Here is a 16,763-nt window from a genome sequence, read left to right as displayed (position 1 = left end):
TTTAATTTTTGACAGTTTGATTATTATGTGTCTTGGCGTGCTTATCCTTGGGTTTATCCTATATTGGACTCTCTGTGTTTCCTGGACTTGATTGACTATTTCCTTTCCTATATTAGGGAAGTTTTCAACTATAATCTCTTCAAATATTTTCTCAGTCCCTTTCTTTTTCTCTTCTTCTTCTGGGACCCCTATAATTTGAATGTTGGTGCATTTAATGTTGTCCCAGAGGTCTCTGAGACTGTCCTCAGTTCTTTTCATTCTTTTTTCTTTATTCTGCTCTCCAGTAGTTATTTCCACTATTTTATTTTCCAGGTCACTTATCCGTTCTTCTGCCTCAGTTATTCTGCTATCTATCCCATCTAGAGTATTTTTCATTTCATTTATTGTGTTGCTCATCATTGCTTGCTTCCTGTTTATTTCTTCTAGGTCCTTGTTAACTGTTTCTTGCAATTTGTCTATTCTATTTCCAAGATTTTGAGTCATCTTTACTATCATTATTCTGAATTCTTTTACAGGTAGACTGCCTATTTCCTCTTCATTTGTTAGGTCTGGTGTGTTTTTATCTTGCTCCTTCATCTGCTCTGTGTTTTTCTGTCTTCTCATTTTGCTTATCTTACTGTGTTTGGGGTCTCCTTTTTGCAGGATGCAGGTTCGTAGTTCCTGTTGTTTTTGGTGGCAGTCCCCAGTCGCTAAGGTTGATTCAGTGGGTTGAGTAGGTTTCCTGGTTGGGGGGACTACTGCCTCTGTTCTGGTGGATGAGGCTGGATCCTGTCTTTCTGGTGGGCAGGTCCACGTCTGGTGGTGTGTTTGGGGATATTGGTAGCCTTATTATGATTTTAGGCAGCCTCTCTGCTAATGGATGGGGCTGTAGTCCTGTCTTGCTATTTGTTGGGCATAGGGTGTCTAGCACTGTTCATTGCTGGTCCTCGAGTTAAGCTGGGTCTTGGTGTTGAGATGGAGATCTCTGGGAGATTTTCGCCGTTTGATATTGCGTGGAGCTGGGAGGTCTCTTGTGGACCAGTGTCCTGAGGTTGGTTCTCCCACCTCAGAGACACAGCCCTGATGCCTGGCTGGAGCGCCAAGAGCCTTTAATCCACATGCCTCAAAATAAAATAGAAAGGAAAGGAAGGAAGGAAGGAAGGAAGGAAGGAAGGAAGGAAGGAAGGAGGGAGGGAGGGAGGGAGGGAGGGAAGGAAGGAAGAAAGGAAGGAAGGCAGGAAGAAAGCAAGGAAGAAATGAAGGAAGGAAGGAGGGAAGGAAGAGAGGAAGGAAGGGAGGAAGAAAGGGAGGAAGGAAGGGAGGAAGAAAGGAAGGAAGGAAGGAAGGAAGGAAGGGAGGAAGGAAGAAGGGAAGAAAGGAAGGAAGAAAGGAAGAAAGGAAGAAGACAAAATAAAGTAGGATAAAATATAGTTATTAAAATAAAATATAATTATTAAGAAGAAAAATTTCTATTAAAAAAAAATGGTCGGCCTAACCCTATGACAAATGGTGAAAGCAAAGCTATACAGACAAAATCTCACACAGCAGCACACACATACACACTCACAAAAAGAAAAAAGGGGAAAATAATAGTATATCTTGCTCCCAAAGTCCACCTCCTCAACTTGGGATATTTCGCTGTCTGTTTAGGTTTTCCACAGATGCAGGGCACTTCAAGTTGATTGTGGAGATTTAATCCGCTGCTTCTGAGGCTGCTGGGAGAGACCTTCCCCTCTCGTCTTTGTTCACACAGCTCCTGGGGTTCAGCTTTGGACTTGGCCCTGCCTCTGCGTGTAGGTCGTCCGAGGGCGTCTGCCCTTCGCTCAGACAGGACGGGGTTAAAGGAGCAGCTGATTCAGGGGCTCTGGCACAGGCCGGGGGGAGGGAGGGGTACGGATGCGGGAAGAGCCTGTGGCGGCAGAGGCCGGCGTGACGCTGCACCGGCCCGAGGCGCGCCGCGCATTCTCCCGGGGAAGCTGTCCCTGGATCCCAGGACCCCGACAGTGGCGGGCTGCACGGGCTCCCAGAAGGGGCGGTTTGGAGAGTGACCTGTGCTCGCACACATGCCTCTTGGTGGCGGCAGCAGCAACCCTAGCGTCCCACACCCGTCTCTGCTGTCCGCGCCGACAGCCGCAGCTCGCGCCCGTTTCTGGAGCTCCTTTACGCGGTGCGCTTAATCCCCTCTCCTCGCGCCCCAGGAAGCAAAGAGGCAAGAAAAGGTCTCCTGTCTCTTTGGCAGCTCTGCGCCCGTTTCTGGAGCTCCTTTAAACGGCGCGCTTAAACCCCTCTCCTCGCGCACCAGGAAGCAAAGAGGGAAGAAAAGGTCTCTTGCCTCTTCGGCAGCTCCAGACTTCAACCGGACTCCCTCCCGGCCAGCCGTGGCGCACTAACCCCTTCAGGCTGTTTTCACTCTGCCAACTCCAGACCTTTACCTGGGATCCGACTGAAGCCCGAGCCTCAGGTCCCGGCCCCCGCCCGCTCCGGCGGGTGAGCAGACAAGCCTCTCGGGCTGGTGAGTGCTGATCAGCACCGATCCTCTGTGCGGCAATCTCTCTGCTTTGCCCTCCGCACCCTGTTGCTGCGCTCTCCTCCGCGGCTCCGGAGCTTCCCCCTCCGCCACCCGCAGTCTCCGCCCGAGAAGGGGCTTCTAGTGTGTCGGAACCTTTCCTCCTTCATGGCTCCCTCCCACTGGTGCAGGTCCCATCCCTATTCTTTGTCTCTGTTTATTCTTTTTTCTTTTGCCCTACCCAGGTACGTGGGGAGTTTCTTGCCTTTTGGGAGGTCTGAGGTCTTCTGCCAGCATTCGGTGGGTGTTCTATAGGAGAAATTCCACGTGTAGATGTATTTTTAATGTATCTATGAGGAGGAAGGTGATCTCCGCGTCTTACTCTTACGCCATCTTCTCGCTGGCTCCGACATTGACTCTTAAATCATTATCTCTGAACCGGAATAAGCTGAAGGAGAGCTGGTGGGAGCGGGAGCCGCCACAGTCACAGCTGAGGCTTGACTCCAGTGAAGTCAAAACAGCGCGAACCACCCTTCTTCTACGCCCTGCACCAACGATTCTGTTTTTGTTATGGTTAAAAATCTGCTTCTTCTGTAGAATTCCCTATCCTGTTTAATGGCATCATTCTCTAAGTCATTCAGGCTAATAGAATCCTAAAAGTCCCATCCTAAATGCCTTTCTTCTTCTCACTTCTCATGGACTATTGGTCATGAGTTCCTGGAAATTCAATCTTCCTACCATGTTTCATTAGCTCTCCTCTTTTATCCATCCCCTCTGCAACAACCTCTGTTTGGGAACTTTGTGCCTCTGTCCTGGGTTACTGCTGTTGTCTCCTTAGATATTCTTCCAGCCTTCCAACTTGCCTTCACCTTTTGTACCACTGCTCTCGCTGCCCCCGACCCCTATCAAATCTATCTCCTGGATAGTCTATAGATAAATCTTTCTAAATTGCAAATATGATCATGTTAAGCCTCCATTTAAAGTTTTTCAGTGATTTCCCTATTCCCTAGAGAACAAAGTCCAAATTTAGTTTCATGTCATAAAATGAACTTGTTGATCTGTCTGGCCTGTGTCCCTACCCAATCTGGTATTTCCTTCACCTGCTCTGTTCCTGAATGTTAGTCCTTCCAATACATTCGATCCCATCATTTTACACCTCCATGCTTCTCACTATGCTACCTATCTTCCCATTCTAGCTGAAGGACACCTACTTATACTTTAATCCCCAGCTCAAATAGTTCTTTTTTTGGATCAACCTCACAGCTTCCTGACTTTGCCCTTCTAAACAGAGCTGGTCATTCCCTCTTTAGTGATACCAGTAAGCTAGAATTCATTGCTGTACTAAAATTTGTCTTCCCTATGAGACTGTGAGTACGAAGTAGGTCATTTCTATCTTGATATATCCTCTGTCTAGCACTGGGCCTGGTATATGGGAGGTGCTTTATACATTTTCATTGAGTAACAGGAAATCTAAGCTTGTACTAGAATATAATATTTATTCTTTTTAAGACAACTTTTATTGTTTTCTTCTGCTCATAACAATATTACCCAACCATCGTTAAAAATTCAGAAAAGATACAAAGAGTGAATGGTCTAGTTTTCAACAGCCCCTGAGTACAAATTGAACCTAGATGTTTTTGTGCTTTACTTCTAAGGCCCTTGTAGACTCCCTTTCTCCTATCACTGGGAATTCTGTGTTTCAGAATAGGTCTGTTGTCACTTATTACCATGGCTAACAGAGACAGGACTTCAGTAACCAAGCCAGAACTCAGATGTTGTCTCTACATAGAAGTGCCACTTCAGGTTAGAACCCTGTTCCCAAGCTGCAGCCTCAATGACATCTTAGTGCCAGGAAGGTTGAAACTCGATTTCTCCCTCTCGGAACTGGAGATGCTAACATTTTGCCATCTTGCAATGCAGTTGGGAATGCAGGTACTTGACTGCTGCATAGCAGAGCTGGTTGACTATGGTATGAATGTGTCAAGCTTAGTTAAGTGGTCCCATAGTTACGTCTCCTTGCTGAATCTGATTTGCAATTCTAGAACCCTAGATTCCTTTTTGTCTTCTGGTGAATTGTTTCTCAAGGACACTATTGTCTACTCCAGGGGTCCCCAACCCCGAGGCTGTGGACCAGCAGGAACCCAGCCACACAGCAGGAGATGAGCAAGTGAAGCTTCATCTGCCGCTCCTCATCGCTCCCCATAGCTCCCCATCGCTCGCGTTACTGCCTGAACCATCCCCACCCCCAACTGGTCCGTGGAAAAATTGTCTTCCATGAAAACAGTCCCTGGTGCCAAAAAGGTTGGGGACCGCTGGTCTACTCTATTTCCAGTTGTGTACCCTAAACACTATCTGCAGACATGTATCTTTACGTCTGAATCCCAATAGTGTATAAAATTCAAATTTATACTCCAGAAGTCTCCTTAGCCCCCATGTAATAATGAATAATCATCCTTTGTAATAGAACAAAAAGTAAAAAAACTGAACTCCACTCAATGAATGTACTAATTCTTTTTCCTAATTTATACCATTAGTATTGGCTCTATTGTCTTTGATCATAATAAATAATTTATCTGTATAAAAGACAAGGTTTGTAGTTAGTTATGCTAATTATGGAAAACCTCTGAAGTATAGTTGGTTGGGTTAGCAAGCCCTGATAGTTGATATAGTTTGCTCTCTGATGACCTGGTTCATGGTATGCTTTGGCCAATGTATTAGGGTAAATTCAACCGAGTTGTACATAACTCAGATGTAGAAAACTGAATTTACCTTTTCTCCTGGAAAACCTGAGTTTATTTTGCCTGGATGTGTATCTGATCTTATTCTATTGCTTTACTTGTGTAGTCATAATCCATGTGTTTTTTGAGATGGGTGTTCCATTACGGGAAAATTAAAGTTCTTTAACAACAATCATAAACATTGGATATACTAGTGTGGTAGATTCAGATAATAACTTAAAAAAAATTGAAGTATAGTTGATTTACAATGTTGTATTAATTACTGCTGTACAGCAAAGTTATTCAGTTATATATATATATATAATTTTTTAAATATATATTCTTTTCCATTACGGTTTATCATAGGGTATTATTTTTTTATGGGAGTTTTTTTTTTAAACATATCTTGGATATGACCCCTTTGTAGCAATATTCTCTCCCACCCTGTAGCTTGCATTTTCACTCTCTTAATGGTATCTTTTGACAATTGTTTATTCAGTCCAATTTATCAAACTTTTCCTTAAAATCATAGGGTACTGAATATAGTTCTCTGTTCTATACAGTAGGACCTTTTAATTTATCCATTCTATATAAAAAAGCTTACATCTGCTATCCCCAAACTCCCACTTCATCCCTCCCCCAGCCCCATCCCCCCTGGCAATTAGTAGTCTGTTCTCTATGTCTGTGATTCTGTTTCTGTTTCCTAGATAGGTTCATTTGTGTAATATTTTAGTTTCTACATATAAGTGATATCATATGGTGTTTGTCTTTCTCTTTTTGACTGACTTCATTTAGTATGATAATCTCTAGTTGCATCCATGTTGCTGTAAATGGCATTATTTTCTTCTTTTTTATGGCTGAGTAGTATCCCATTGTATATATGTACCACATCTTCTTTATCCATTCATCTCTCGATGGACATTTAGGTTGTTTCCATGTCTTGGCTATTGTAAATAGTGCTGCAATGAACATTGGGGTGCATGTATCTTTTTGAATTATAGTTTTGTCCAAATATAGGCCCAGGAATGGGATTGCTGGATCATATGGTAATTCGATTTTTAGTTTTCTGAGGAACCTCCATACTGTTTTCCACAGTGGCTGCACCAACTTATATTCCCACCAACAGTGTAAGAGGGTTCCCTTTTCTCCACACCCTCTCCAGCATTTGTTATTTGTAGACTTTTTAATGATGCCCATTCTGACTGGTGTGAGGTGGTACCTCATTGTAGTTTTGATTTGCATTTCTCTAATAATTAGCAATGTTGAGCATTTTCTCATGTGCCTATTGGCCATCAGATAATACCTTTTTTTCATGGTTCATGATAACTTTTAAGGAGTGGCAAGGACTGGTATTTTATTATTTATAATGCTATGTAGTCTGACAAGTCCGATATGATTATTTTTTATGCTCAGCTTTACTGAACGTAGAGAGTGTGATAAAGGTTATTTAACTTCTCGCTCTGAATCAAATCTGCAAGGAAATACACATATTTCAAACATCACCCATAAACAAAGAGATAGATTAAGATGCTCAAGTGGTCATTTTATTAAACAAGTACAAATTTGAAGTGTTTATGATAAAATATATCAATATTGGACAAAAATGTGTGTAAACAGCAATTCTACAACTGGGAAGACATCTTAGTCTTGTTAATGTTGGTGACATCTTCCCAACCGTGTCTAATCTTCAGTATCTTCTTTCTCAAGCATGGAAGGAGTAGTATGGCTTTGCATATCAGGACAATAATCGGAAGGAAAACAGCTATCATAAAATTTGGAGGTGTATACCATACAAATTGTTTTATATCTGCCCATTTATTCCAGGCAAAAATCAATGCATGTATTGTGCCCAGCAGAAGGGAAACAATTCCTAGTTTGCTCTGCAAAAGAAAAAAAAAAATTATCTTGGTGAGATCAGTTCATCTAGAGTTTATTCCATTCTATATCATCTAGATCTGTTTTGTTCCTTGGAAATTCTTCCATTCATCTCCATTTGTTTTCCTATTACGTTTCTCGACAATGTCCACTCATATATTTCCACTCTCTTTACATGTGGGTAATGCCTTTGTCTCCAGGCTAAGTTGAGAAAATTCACAACTATTCTCCTTTTGGTCTCAGAAAATCGATAACGTTGCCTTCCCTTTCTCCATACCTTGTTCTTCTCTCTTATGACATTTATTTTATGATGCTTTGTCTCTTGTGCATTTGCCTTAATTCTGCTTATCAAGAGACACTTAAAATCATAGACTCTGTCTTACTCATCACAGGATCCCTGCAGAATCAACACAATGCTGTGCACATTTTAGGTGCTCAGTGAATATTGGTGGGTTGACTGAAGATCAGTGCAAAAATCAACTTGATATTAAGTGAATGAGCTTGGTCTTTGTTAAAAAAAACAAACATTTTGATAAAGTGGAAAAATACCAACAATTACTTCAATGTTTGAACAAAACTTAGAGATATGGAGATGTGAAGAAAAATATCAGCTTGCATTGGGATACTTGGCACCATCCAGATAAAGTTACTTAAAAAGAATTGTTCACCTATGTAGTTTTATGGAATTCTGGCAATAGCTCTTCTAGGTATATTCTGACTTCTATTCACTTTACAGAAAATGTTCACTAGATTGTCAGAATGAATCCAACTCACAATTATTCAGCAGTAAGCCCCAGTGAATACAACCAAATGGCTAAGTTTATATTTTCAGATATAAATCTCCAAGGTAAATCATAGAGTAGCCAGTTCTTGGATTGTAAATGAAAAGTTGCTAGGTTATTAATTGACAAATATATGTAATTGGTTGAAGTTTAATTTACCAAATGTGTATTGTATACATATTATGGGCTAGGTATTGTACACAGAGTGGAATGGGTTGGGTTGTCAAGATACAGTGCTTGAATTTGTAATTAAATCTGTAAAGTGATGCACAGCATATGTGTGACAGGCAGAGCAATGTAAGAAGAGAGTTATTTAATGAGGAACAGATAACTCCAATGGCTATCAAGCTAAACCTACAAAATCAGCAAATATTGCTCCTGGAAAATGTGGCACCATCTCTAAACTACATTCAAATAATCCAGGTGGAGACATTCTTTCCTGCTTAATCAGATGTCCTGATAAGGCGTCTGTTGGAGTATATGCATGGATGTGTACAAAGGATAGTGAGGATTAACTGACTTTGTGGGAATTTCCAAAGATGTCTACCCATGAAAGTTAAAGCTATGTATATAATTTTAAAAATCTTGGCAGCGCTTAGGACTGAATTAAGTTTAGTCCTTTGAATCTTGTCAGACATGGATCCCATTGTTCTTTCTAGGGTGTAATCTACCACTAGGAAGTTAACCTCAGTAAATCTGAGACAGTTTTGAATTCCAGGAATATTGAGAAACTTCAAGTGAATAAGCTACATAAAATGTAACTTGGAAAAAGAAGCTTTTAAAATTAGATATTACAATACCTTTGGTAGATAAAACTCCATATTTCAAGGAGGAGAGTACAAAGCTGTGTAACTTAAAAGACATGAATAAAATCAGAGGATAGGCAAAATTTTTTTTTTTTTTTTACTTTTGGAGAACTAAGAAAACAATATTGAATTTCTAAAATATCACATTTGTTGTTACTAGATAGACAGCTTTGTCCAAAGCTTGTCCAACAAGCTTCAAATGTTAGAAATAATATTTTTCTTTTATTAATGCCTCATATATGTCTAGAAAGCACCTCTCGTATTAATCAGCAAGAGGGAAAAATGATAGGAGAGCACATTTTTAATTGGAACAAGTGTGAGATCTTTATTATTGGAAAAACCTTCTGTTATTTTTTTATGGGGAAAAGTCAATATACTTGAGGATATTATAAGCTTAAAAAGAATATTTATCTCTCTGAGGGACCAGAGTTTTTTTATATATAATTTACCTGAATATAGTGAAATTCTCTCCATGTCAAAGAGTCGCTCACAGATGGAATAGATGTCACAGCCAACAGAGCCAGTATTGCAAGTGTCACAATTCCTAGAGACACATAAATTTCCATTCTCCAAACATCATGCTCAATCCAGGCATCTTCTTTATTTTGCTGGACCTAAGAGAGGGTGAAAAGAGGAAGGAAAAAATGCAAACAACACTTGTTTCCAGTATAAGAACCTCCTTCTACGCTCCCTCTACTATGGAGGACCTGATAACTAGGGTCCTCCACAAAGTTATGACTTTATTTTTGCATTTCTCTAAGAGAAATGACATAGGAGCTATTATTGATCTTTTTCCTTGAACACAACATTTATATAATCTATTTTATTAATTTATATAATAGTTATTTGTTGGTTAGAATTGTTATATGTGTGCATATATGGTAAATAAGCAGAAAATAGGAACAATTAGCATTAAAAAGAAATCTTCTGAGGGTGGTAGAAGATTGAAATGTGGCTCGGTCCATGAACAAAATACTTGTTTATGTTGTTAAAGTTGTAGTTTACTATTTTCAGCTTAGAAAACATTCCTCAAAGTAGAATTATACAACCAAGCCCCAATGAAGAGTTATAATAAAAAATTTTTAAAAGCATATTACTTTCTCAACACAGGGTTTCAACAGAGGTTTGGGGTACTGATATTAAAATAAGAAACAGGGGCTTCCCTGGTGGTGCAGTGGTTGAGAGTCCGCCTGCCGATGCAGGGGACACAGGTTCGTGCCCCGGTCCGGGAAGATCCCACATGCCGCAGAGCGGCTGGGCCCGTGAGCCATGGCCGCTGAGCCTGCGCGTCCGGAGCCTGTGCTCCGCAACGGGAAGAGGCCACAACAGTGAGAGGCCCGCGTACCACAAAAAAAAAAAAAAAAAAAGAAAGAAACAGTTAATTTGTTAGGAGACTTAGACTTTTTAGTTTAGTGATATTGTCAGTAATGTCATCCTACCTGTTGATATGCCCAGTTTAGCAACTTGTATCTGTAGGATCGTCTCATTGGATAGGATAAGCTGTAAACTGCATGCAGTACAGCAAAAAGGAAACTGAGAAGACCAAATTGCTTTCTTGTTACCATCCACCTATCCAACCAATGTGGAAATTTCTTATACTTGGTTCCATTATGAAGCTGCACAAATGCTGCTATCACACCTGGCAAATAAACCAGTGCCAAGAGGGTGATGGAAACCATTGGCAAGACTTTGTTGATGACCAGGATTGGAATTTTATAAAAATACTGTTGATGGGAAGTTACAAAAGGGTGAATTATTTCCCTCAGAAGAGTGTAAAGAAAAGTCAGAGATGATACGATAGCAGCGATTTTAACTGGCAAACGCCACTTTGGAAAGAGTTCCTGTTTGTGCTGAAGCTCTGGGGGGCAATCAAATGCATCACAATGGGTTGTTTGGTGCACGTGCAAAAGCACAGGTCTTTTCGGTGCGCTGGTCTCTCTTGAATCCTTATTCTACAAAGGAAAGAAAATGAACATCTTAAAATTGAACAAAACAATGGGATGCCTCTCAAACTAATTACTTACTGCTCGTTGTACTTATCAGTAAAAAAGGACATTTTGAACCTTGTTTTTGGATACTGGTTAGTGGAAGGTGGCATAGACTGTATGGCAACGATCAAAGGTGTACTTAGTTATCCTACCTTACTGGGGGTTCTCCATAATTGCTGTTACTCATTTTTCGTTAAGTCAAAAGAAATACATGCTTCAGATACCTCCACTAGAGCTCAGACCATTGTGTTTCTATCTTGAAAGTGTAAAAGAATGAAATAATGCAACTGGGAAACAAAAACTGAAAAATTTTTTTAAAAAATCCAGCAATCTTTGGTAAAAATAATAACACTTGTAAGTAGTCATAGTTGTATTTGTTTTATAATTTCTTTTGGTTACTGGACAACTCTCTGCAAACTCCATTCATTCAAGTACAAAGGAACAGGAATAATATTACTATTAGATAAAAATATGTAATTTCCATGTGTAGTCTTTTTTAAAATTAATGTTTATTGGAGTATAGTTGATTTACAATGTTGTGTTAGTTTCTGCTGTACAGCAAAGTGAATCAGTTATACATATATGTATATCCACACTTTTTTAGATTCTTTTCCCATATAGGTCATTACATTACAGAGTATTGAGTAGAGTTCCCTGTGCTATACAGTAGGTTCTTATTAGTTATCTATCTTATATATAGTAGCATGTATATGACAATTCCAATCTCCCAACTTATCCCTCCCCCATCATGTAGTCTCATATTCATAAAATATCTCATTTGTATAAGTACTAATAGATGAATAGTCTATTAAAATGGTACAAAGGCTATATAAGTAGTTAAATCCCACAGGGATGATCTATTTCCTGAGAAAGTTATATTTCTTTACCCAGTTGCATTTCTAGGTAGTCAACAATTCAAAAGAAGTTTGCACTGAATATTATGTCACTTCCCCAACTGACTGCTATACCAGCAAATTTTAAAAAAAAACACCGTAAAAATAAGAACTTATTGCAGAGTGTTTCATATTGTGTTACTTTATGAATAAATTTACTTTCTCACCTAATATGTTATTCCTAATTTCTTATAGCCCTATATGTAGACCCATAACATTTTAATGCTCAGAATGATGTTAATGATTATCTTGTTCATTTCCTCATTTTACACAGAGTAACTTTAATTCGCATAGTTCTCTATAATTTTTAGTGCTTAAAAATGACCTCTTGCCATTTGGCTTTTACTTTCAGTAACAAATCACTATTACATCCAATGCTTTTTCCAGTTACTCAGTTTAGAAGGGAGTTGAACATTATACAGCTTCTGCCATCTCTCTCTGCATGTTAAAACAATCAACGGATATCAATTTTCTGATTATGGGTGGAGAATCATGGAACAGCAAGTAAGACAGTTCACTTGAAAAATGAAAGTGATTTTATTTTATGCACACTTATTTTAGACAGTATGTACTTGTACTACCTTATTTTTCCTATTAAGATAAAATAAATACTTTCTGTTAAAACTGTAGTTGAGATCAGTTAGAAAGGTAAAAGGAGTTTGGAAGCAAAATTTTCCACCACTTGTTCAGTCAAATAATTTAGCAAGAAACATTTAATCTTGATGTGGGGCAAAAGTGTGACAAATGATTCTTATTCCAAAGTTGAATTTATTTGGTTAAACAGTGAATCATCAATTAACTTGATGATCTCTTGGTAAGCTGCCATGGAGCCTATGAAAAAAACAGTTTACAAAACTACTGTCATATGGGCATTGATGACTTTTTCAAAAAACTTAGACCCACAGAATGTTAGAAAGAATTGGAAGGGCTTTGGAGATGATCTGGTCCAACTCTCTCACTTTACAGATAAACCAAGACCCAGGATTTTCAGTGACTTATTCAAGGTTATTCAGCTAAGTCCATGACAGTCAAGGTACAACTCCTCTCATAGCCCACACTGCCCTTTACCCATCACAGTATCAGTGCCAGGAATCAGAGTAAAGATATCAGCAGACTAGGGTGAAAATCACTTTTATAACAGTAGGAGATATAGAACAGCATTTGAATTATTTATAGATTTTAATTAATTAATTAATTAATATGATTATTTTACCAAATAACCATCTTCTTCTAGATTTCTCCTGGGCTTCATTTTCCAAAGTTCTTCTTGATTTGTGATATCTTGTCTGCTCTCCATTAATTCTATAAAATAGTATGGCCTCAGCCACCTGTGAAGATAAAAATAATTATCTTCTTCACATCTATGCTATTTATGATATTAATGTTTGATAGAGCAATATGAAAAATTTACTCATATAAGGGCTAGAGTGGCAGATAAAGTGCAATTTAAAATATAGACTTATTGACTCATTTAACCTCACATTATAATCTGTAAGAATTCAAACAAGTGCCCTTGTGTCAATAGTGTTTTTCTTTGTCCAACTATCAGTGCAATGAATGACCCAGGTGTCTACATGGAATTCAAAGGGTCAGATGTTGCCTTTTATTTTAGGAGACTTTACCTCCAGGTGCTCATTTGGAGGAAAGGCAACTCCCCTCAAAGGTAAATAGAGTTAGGAATGTAGTTTTTTGAGAGTAACAATGTTGTCAATGGAGGTTGGAGTTTACTGATTTAAGATTATACTTCAGGAACTTGTGTTTAATAGACTTTTGTGGTTGACACTGGAATCTGAAATAATGGTGAAATGATTTTATGGGGAAATGTACTCTTGAGTTTCAGAAAATGAACAGAATAGACACTCTTGGTAAGGTGAACGCTGACAGCAGCACAAACTACTGAAAGGTTGTGTTTAAGGAGTGCCATTTTCCCATCGGAGTCACAGGCTGGTTTTTGTTGGTAAGACATGCGTTGCTAGCATATTTCCAGTGGGGTTGTTGATGTGTTCAATCACTGACATGCCCATTCTCCTGGTTAACCCTGTGGAAATTATTTTGTCACACTTCCTGCCAGATAAAAGAATCTTTTCCTTCACACTGTTCACAGATACTCATTTGGGCTTGGTGTAACATTTTTTAGGAAAGGGAAACATATGATGTCACAACATTATTCACTGTTTCATTAGTTCTAAATTTATTTCCAGAGGAATACATTGCCAATTTATTCTTTATGAAATTCAGTAAGAAAACAGATTAGATATATAACCATTTGATGGACAGAAACATGCCAAGTGTTTCTGAATTTTAGACCACCTGTAATACTTTACTAAGTGGAAAGTTGTTTCTAGCAGTTTAAAACATTCTCCAACTTTTAAAGGTTTGATCTTCACAGAGAATAAAGAGGAGTCATCTTTACATAATGCCAACATGTGCCTTTGTTGAAGTGCTCTAAGAACATTTTCCATACGTTACTTATTTCAAAATTTCACAATATTCATGCTGAGAATATTTGTTTTGGTCTGCGCACATTCTTTTCCCACTATTTTATGATCTAAAACATTTCCTCCATCCAGAGAAACTCCCACCTTTGGCCACGGAAGTGGGCATATGACTCAGTCGTGACTAATGACAGTTCTCTATTCTGTTCATCACACTGATTGGCTTAGGGATGGCACAGAACTCTAGTTGAACCAATTAGAGTCCTTCTCTGATGTTTATATTTGGAAATGAAAGATAAAGAGAAGACGTCTTTAATATTCTGTTATATTGGGATGATAGAAGCCTACCATGCTTTCTTCTACATGCTGTAAGGAGGAAGATGTCTTCAAAAGGACAGAAGAAAGCCAACACACAGAAGCCTAAGCAAGAAATGGGGAAAGACAAAGAAGAGTCCTGGCATATTTAAATATTTAGAGTTTCTGAGACCATATCCTGAATGTTTCAGTTACACAAGCCAATACAATCCCTATTTTGCTTAAGTTAGTTTGAGTAAGGTGTATATCACTGGCATTTGAAAGAGTTCTGAGTAAAGCATATGCCAATCTTCAAGTATCTATGAACTCAAATCTATGACAGACATTGAGGAGGAAAAAGAGAAATGAGATTTCATGTCTGCTCTGGAGGGGTTTTACAGTCTATTTGCTTAAGAATTATTATTCCAAATCATTTGGTGATTTAACCAACATCATTAATATAGTAATTTGGGGGTGTGTACATGACTAGGAATACAAGTTTTACTTACTGTAATCAAATACAAGAAATAATTCACCATGCTTGGGAGATGTGTTAACTGTGAGTTTCAGGATGGTAAAGATGTTAGCATACAAATCTACACTTTTTCAATATTAAGTCATTAACTACACTGTGAACAACCCAGGTAGAGAGTGGGAATATAAAGTTAAATGAGATGGAGACTCTGCTTTCAAAAAGCTTAAAGTCTAGGAGAGCAAGCAGACATTTCAAGAACTGACTGCATGGTAGTGCAATGCATCGGAAAGGAAGACAAAGTTTTATGGACAGATAGTGGCATGGGAAGGGTGAGGGCTCTCTTCAGGACCTGGTCCTGGAGCATCTAGCAAGTTGGTAATATTTTCTGATTGCGGGCCACTTTGCACAGAATCTGGGTGAAAAGCCAGAGTGGCCCTGGAGAGGTATCCAACCATTCGTCTGCATGGTAGGGAGACCATACTGAAGAGCAAAGCCAAGGAAAAACCCCGGGCAGTTAGGGAGCTTGTTGACTGTGTCGCCCACAGTCCACCTTGTACCCTGAAGCCAAGAAAATAAAATATCAGTCAAATAAAATATGTTGGTTTCTCTCAGACATTAACCAAACATATAATTTAAATTCTACAATAAAATCTTTTCATCAGCAAAAACAACAGGAAACAGCACAGTATTCCGATGTTAGGAACTCCAGAATTTGATACAAAGTTCTCTTTCGTCTCCATTAAAAAGCAAAGCCTATTTCTGATGTAACTGTTCAATTTTGCTGTACCATGACCTGACGTTCCTGCTAAATATTGACACAGTCCAACTGACTTATGTTTATGTTGAAGAATTTGGAATATGAAGACACTCAATGACTGGGATACATGGTCAGTTGCATTGCATTTCCAAATCTTCTATACTTTTAACTGCAAACTTATTTTACCACATTTAACTATGTGAAGGGGAGATGTTTTTCTTCACTGGGCTGTGTTGTTAGGCCTTGCTTCCTCCCTGTGCTTAACATTCTGTGCTAAACGAATGACCTTTTATTCAATAAGGATTTTTTTTTTTTTTTTTTTTTTTTTTTTTTTTTACGAAAAGAACAGAGTCAGGAATTTGGAAATGTTTGTAAATTTTATGTCTAAAAACTCCTTCCAGTGGATTTCACACCTGACACATATAAAGCCTTGACTGACTATTTGGAGGGAACCTGAATCCTAACTGAGATCCTGAAAGAGTCCGACTAATGTTCCAAGGATTTAAAATGAAAACTCTCTGTTACTAGGAAACTTGAAGACGAGTTGCACGGTTTTAAGTAGTACGTACCCATCATTCATCAATACTATGCAAACTCGTGGCGATTTTGCCAAGTTGGAAAACTTGCCATCAGAACCCAACCTAAGGACAAACTTAATAACTCATCATATCCCCTGAGTCCCCAGAGAAAAGACTTCTCTGTGAGTCCCCGGTTCCCAGCCCCCGGACCAGCCACAATGGAGCGGTGTGCTCCGCGGAGAGCTCGCTGGAAGGCAGCGTGTCCCAGAGCGGCGCGCAAGGGGCAAATTGAGCTGCGCTCGCCCCGAAGCACCGCTGCTTCAGTCCTGGGAGGGCTCGCAATCCCCTACACTCCTCCCGATGCTGGGAGCCGGTGCCCGGCCTCGCAGGGGCACCGAGCGGCAGGGAGCAAGCGGCGAGCCAGAACGATTCAAGGGACTCACCCGTCTCTCGGCGTGATCTGACGGTAAGTCGCGGCCGCAGCACCCGCGCGAAGGTGCCAACCCCTCTTCGGCGCCCGAGACTCCAGAGCGCGAGCCTGCTCTGCCTGGGCAGACTCCGCCTCCTTGTCAATTGTCCGTCCAGCGCCACCTGCCGGTGCCGGGCGTCCGCAGGGCTCCAGCTTCGCTGGACAGTCCTGTGAAGGTCCCAGAGCCGAACCTAGGGTTTCCCTACGTAGCCATCCGGCCGCTCCCGGTTTTCTTTTAAAGAGCCCTGTCCTCTGCCTGAGGTCTGCTC

General features: G+C 39.8%; 1 protein-coding gene and 1 long non-coding RNA gene across 3 annotated transcripts in view; one reads left to right on the top strand and one right to left on the bottom strand.

Moving 5' to 3' along the window:
• The window catches only part of LOC136791981 (uncharacterized), a 126,581-nt gene that overhangs the window by 50,128 nt on the left and 59,690 nt on the right, over positions 1-16,763 (top strand). The gene's annotated exons all lie outside the window — the stretch shown is intronic.
• STEAP1 (STEAP family member 1) lies at positions 6,721-16,576 on the bottom strand. Of its 2 annotated transcripts, XM_059075023.2 has the most exons (5): positions 16,469-16,576; positions 12,760-12,874; positions 10,105-10,617; positions 9,115-9,279; positions 6,721-7,082 (listed from the first exon to the last, which is right to left on the bottom strand). In XM_059075023.2, the coding sequence occupies exons 2-5, from the start codon at positions 12,841-12,843 to the stop codon at positions 6,825-6,827; spliced, it is 1,020 nt and encodes a 339-aa protein (XP_058931006.1). In that variant the 5' UTR covers positions 12,844-12,874; positions 16,469-16,576; the 3' UTR covers positions 6,721-6,824. The 2 variants fall into 2 exon arrangements, with proteins under 2 accessions (XP_058931006.1, XP_066898583.1); XM_067042482.1 differs by lacking the exon at positions 6,721-7,082 and having other exon boundaries at positions 9,100-9,279; positions 16,469-16,567.

The sequence above is a fragment of the Kogia breviceps genome, chromosome 9, assembly GCF_026419965.1.
Source record: "Kogia breviceps isolate mKogBre1 chromosome 9, mKogBre1 haplotype 1, whole genome shotgun sequence".
In the NCBI taxonomy this organism is placed as follows: Eukaryota; Metazoa; Chordata; class Mammalia; order Artiodactyla; family Physeteridae; genus Kogia; species Kogia breviceps.
The sequence above is the reverse complement of the archived record's forward strand: the minus strand, read 5'-3'. Positions and strand labels throughout refer to the sequence as shown.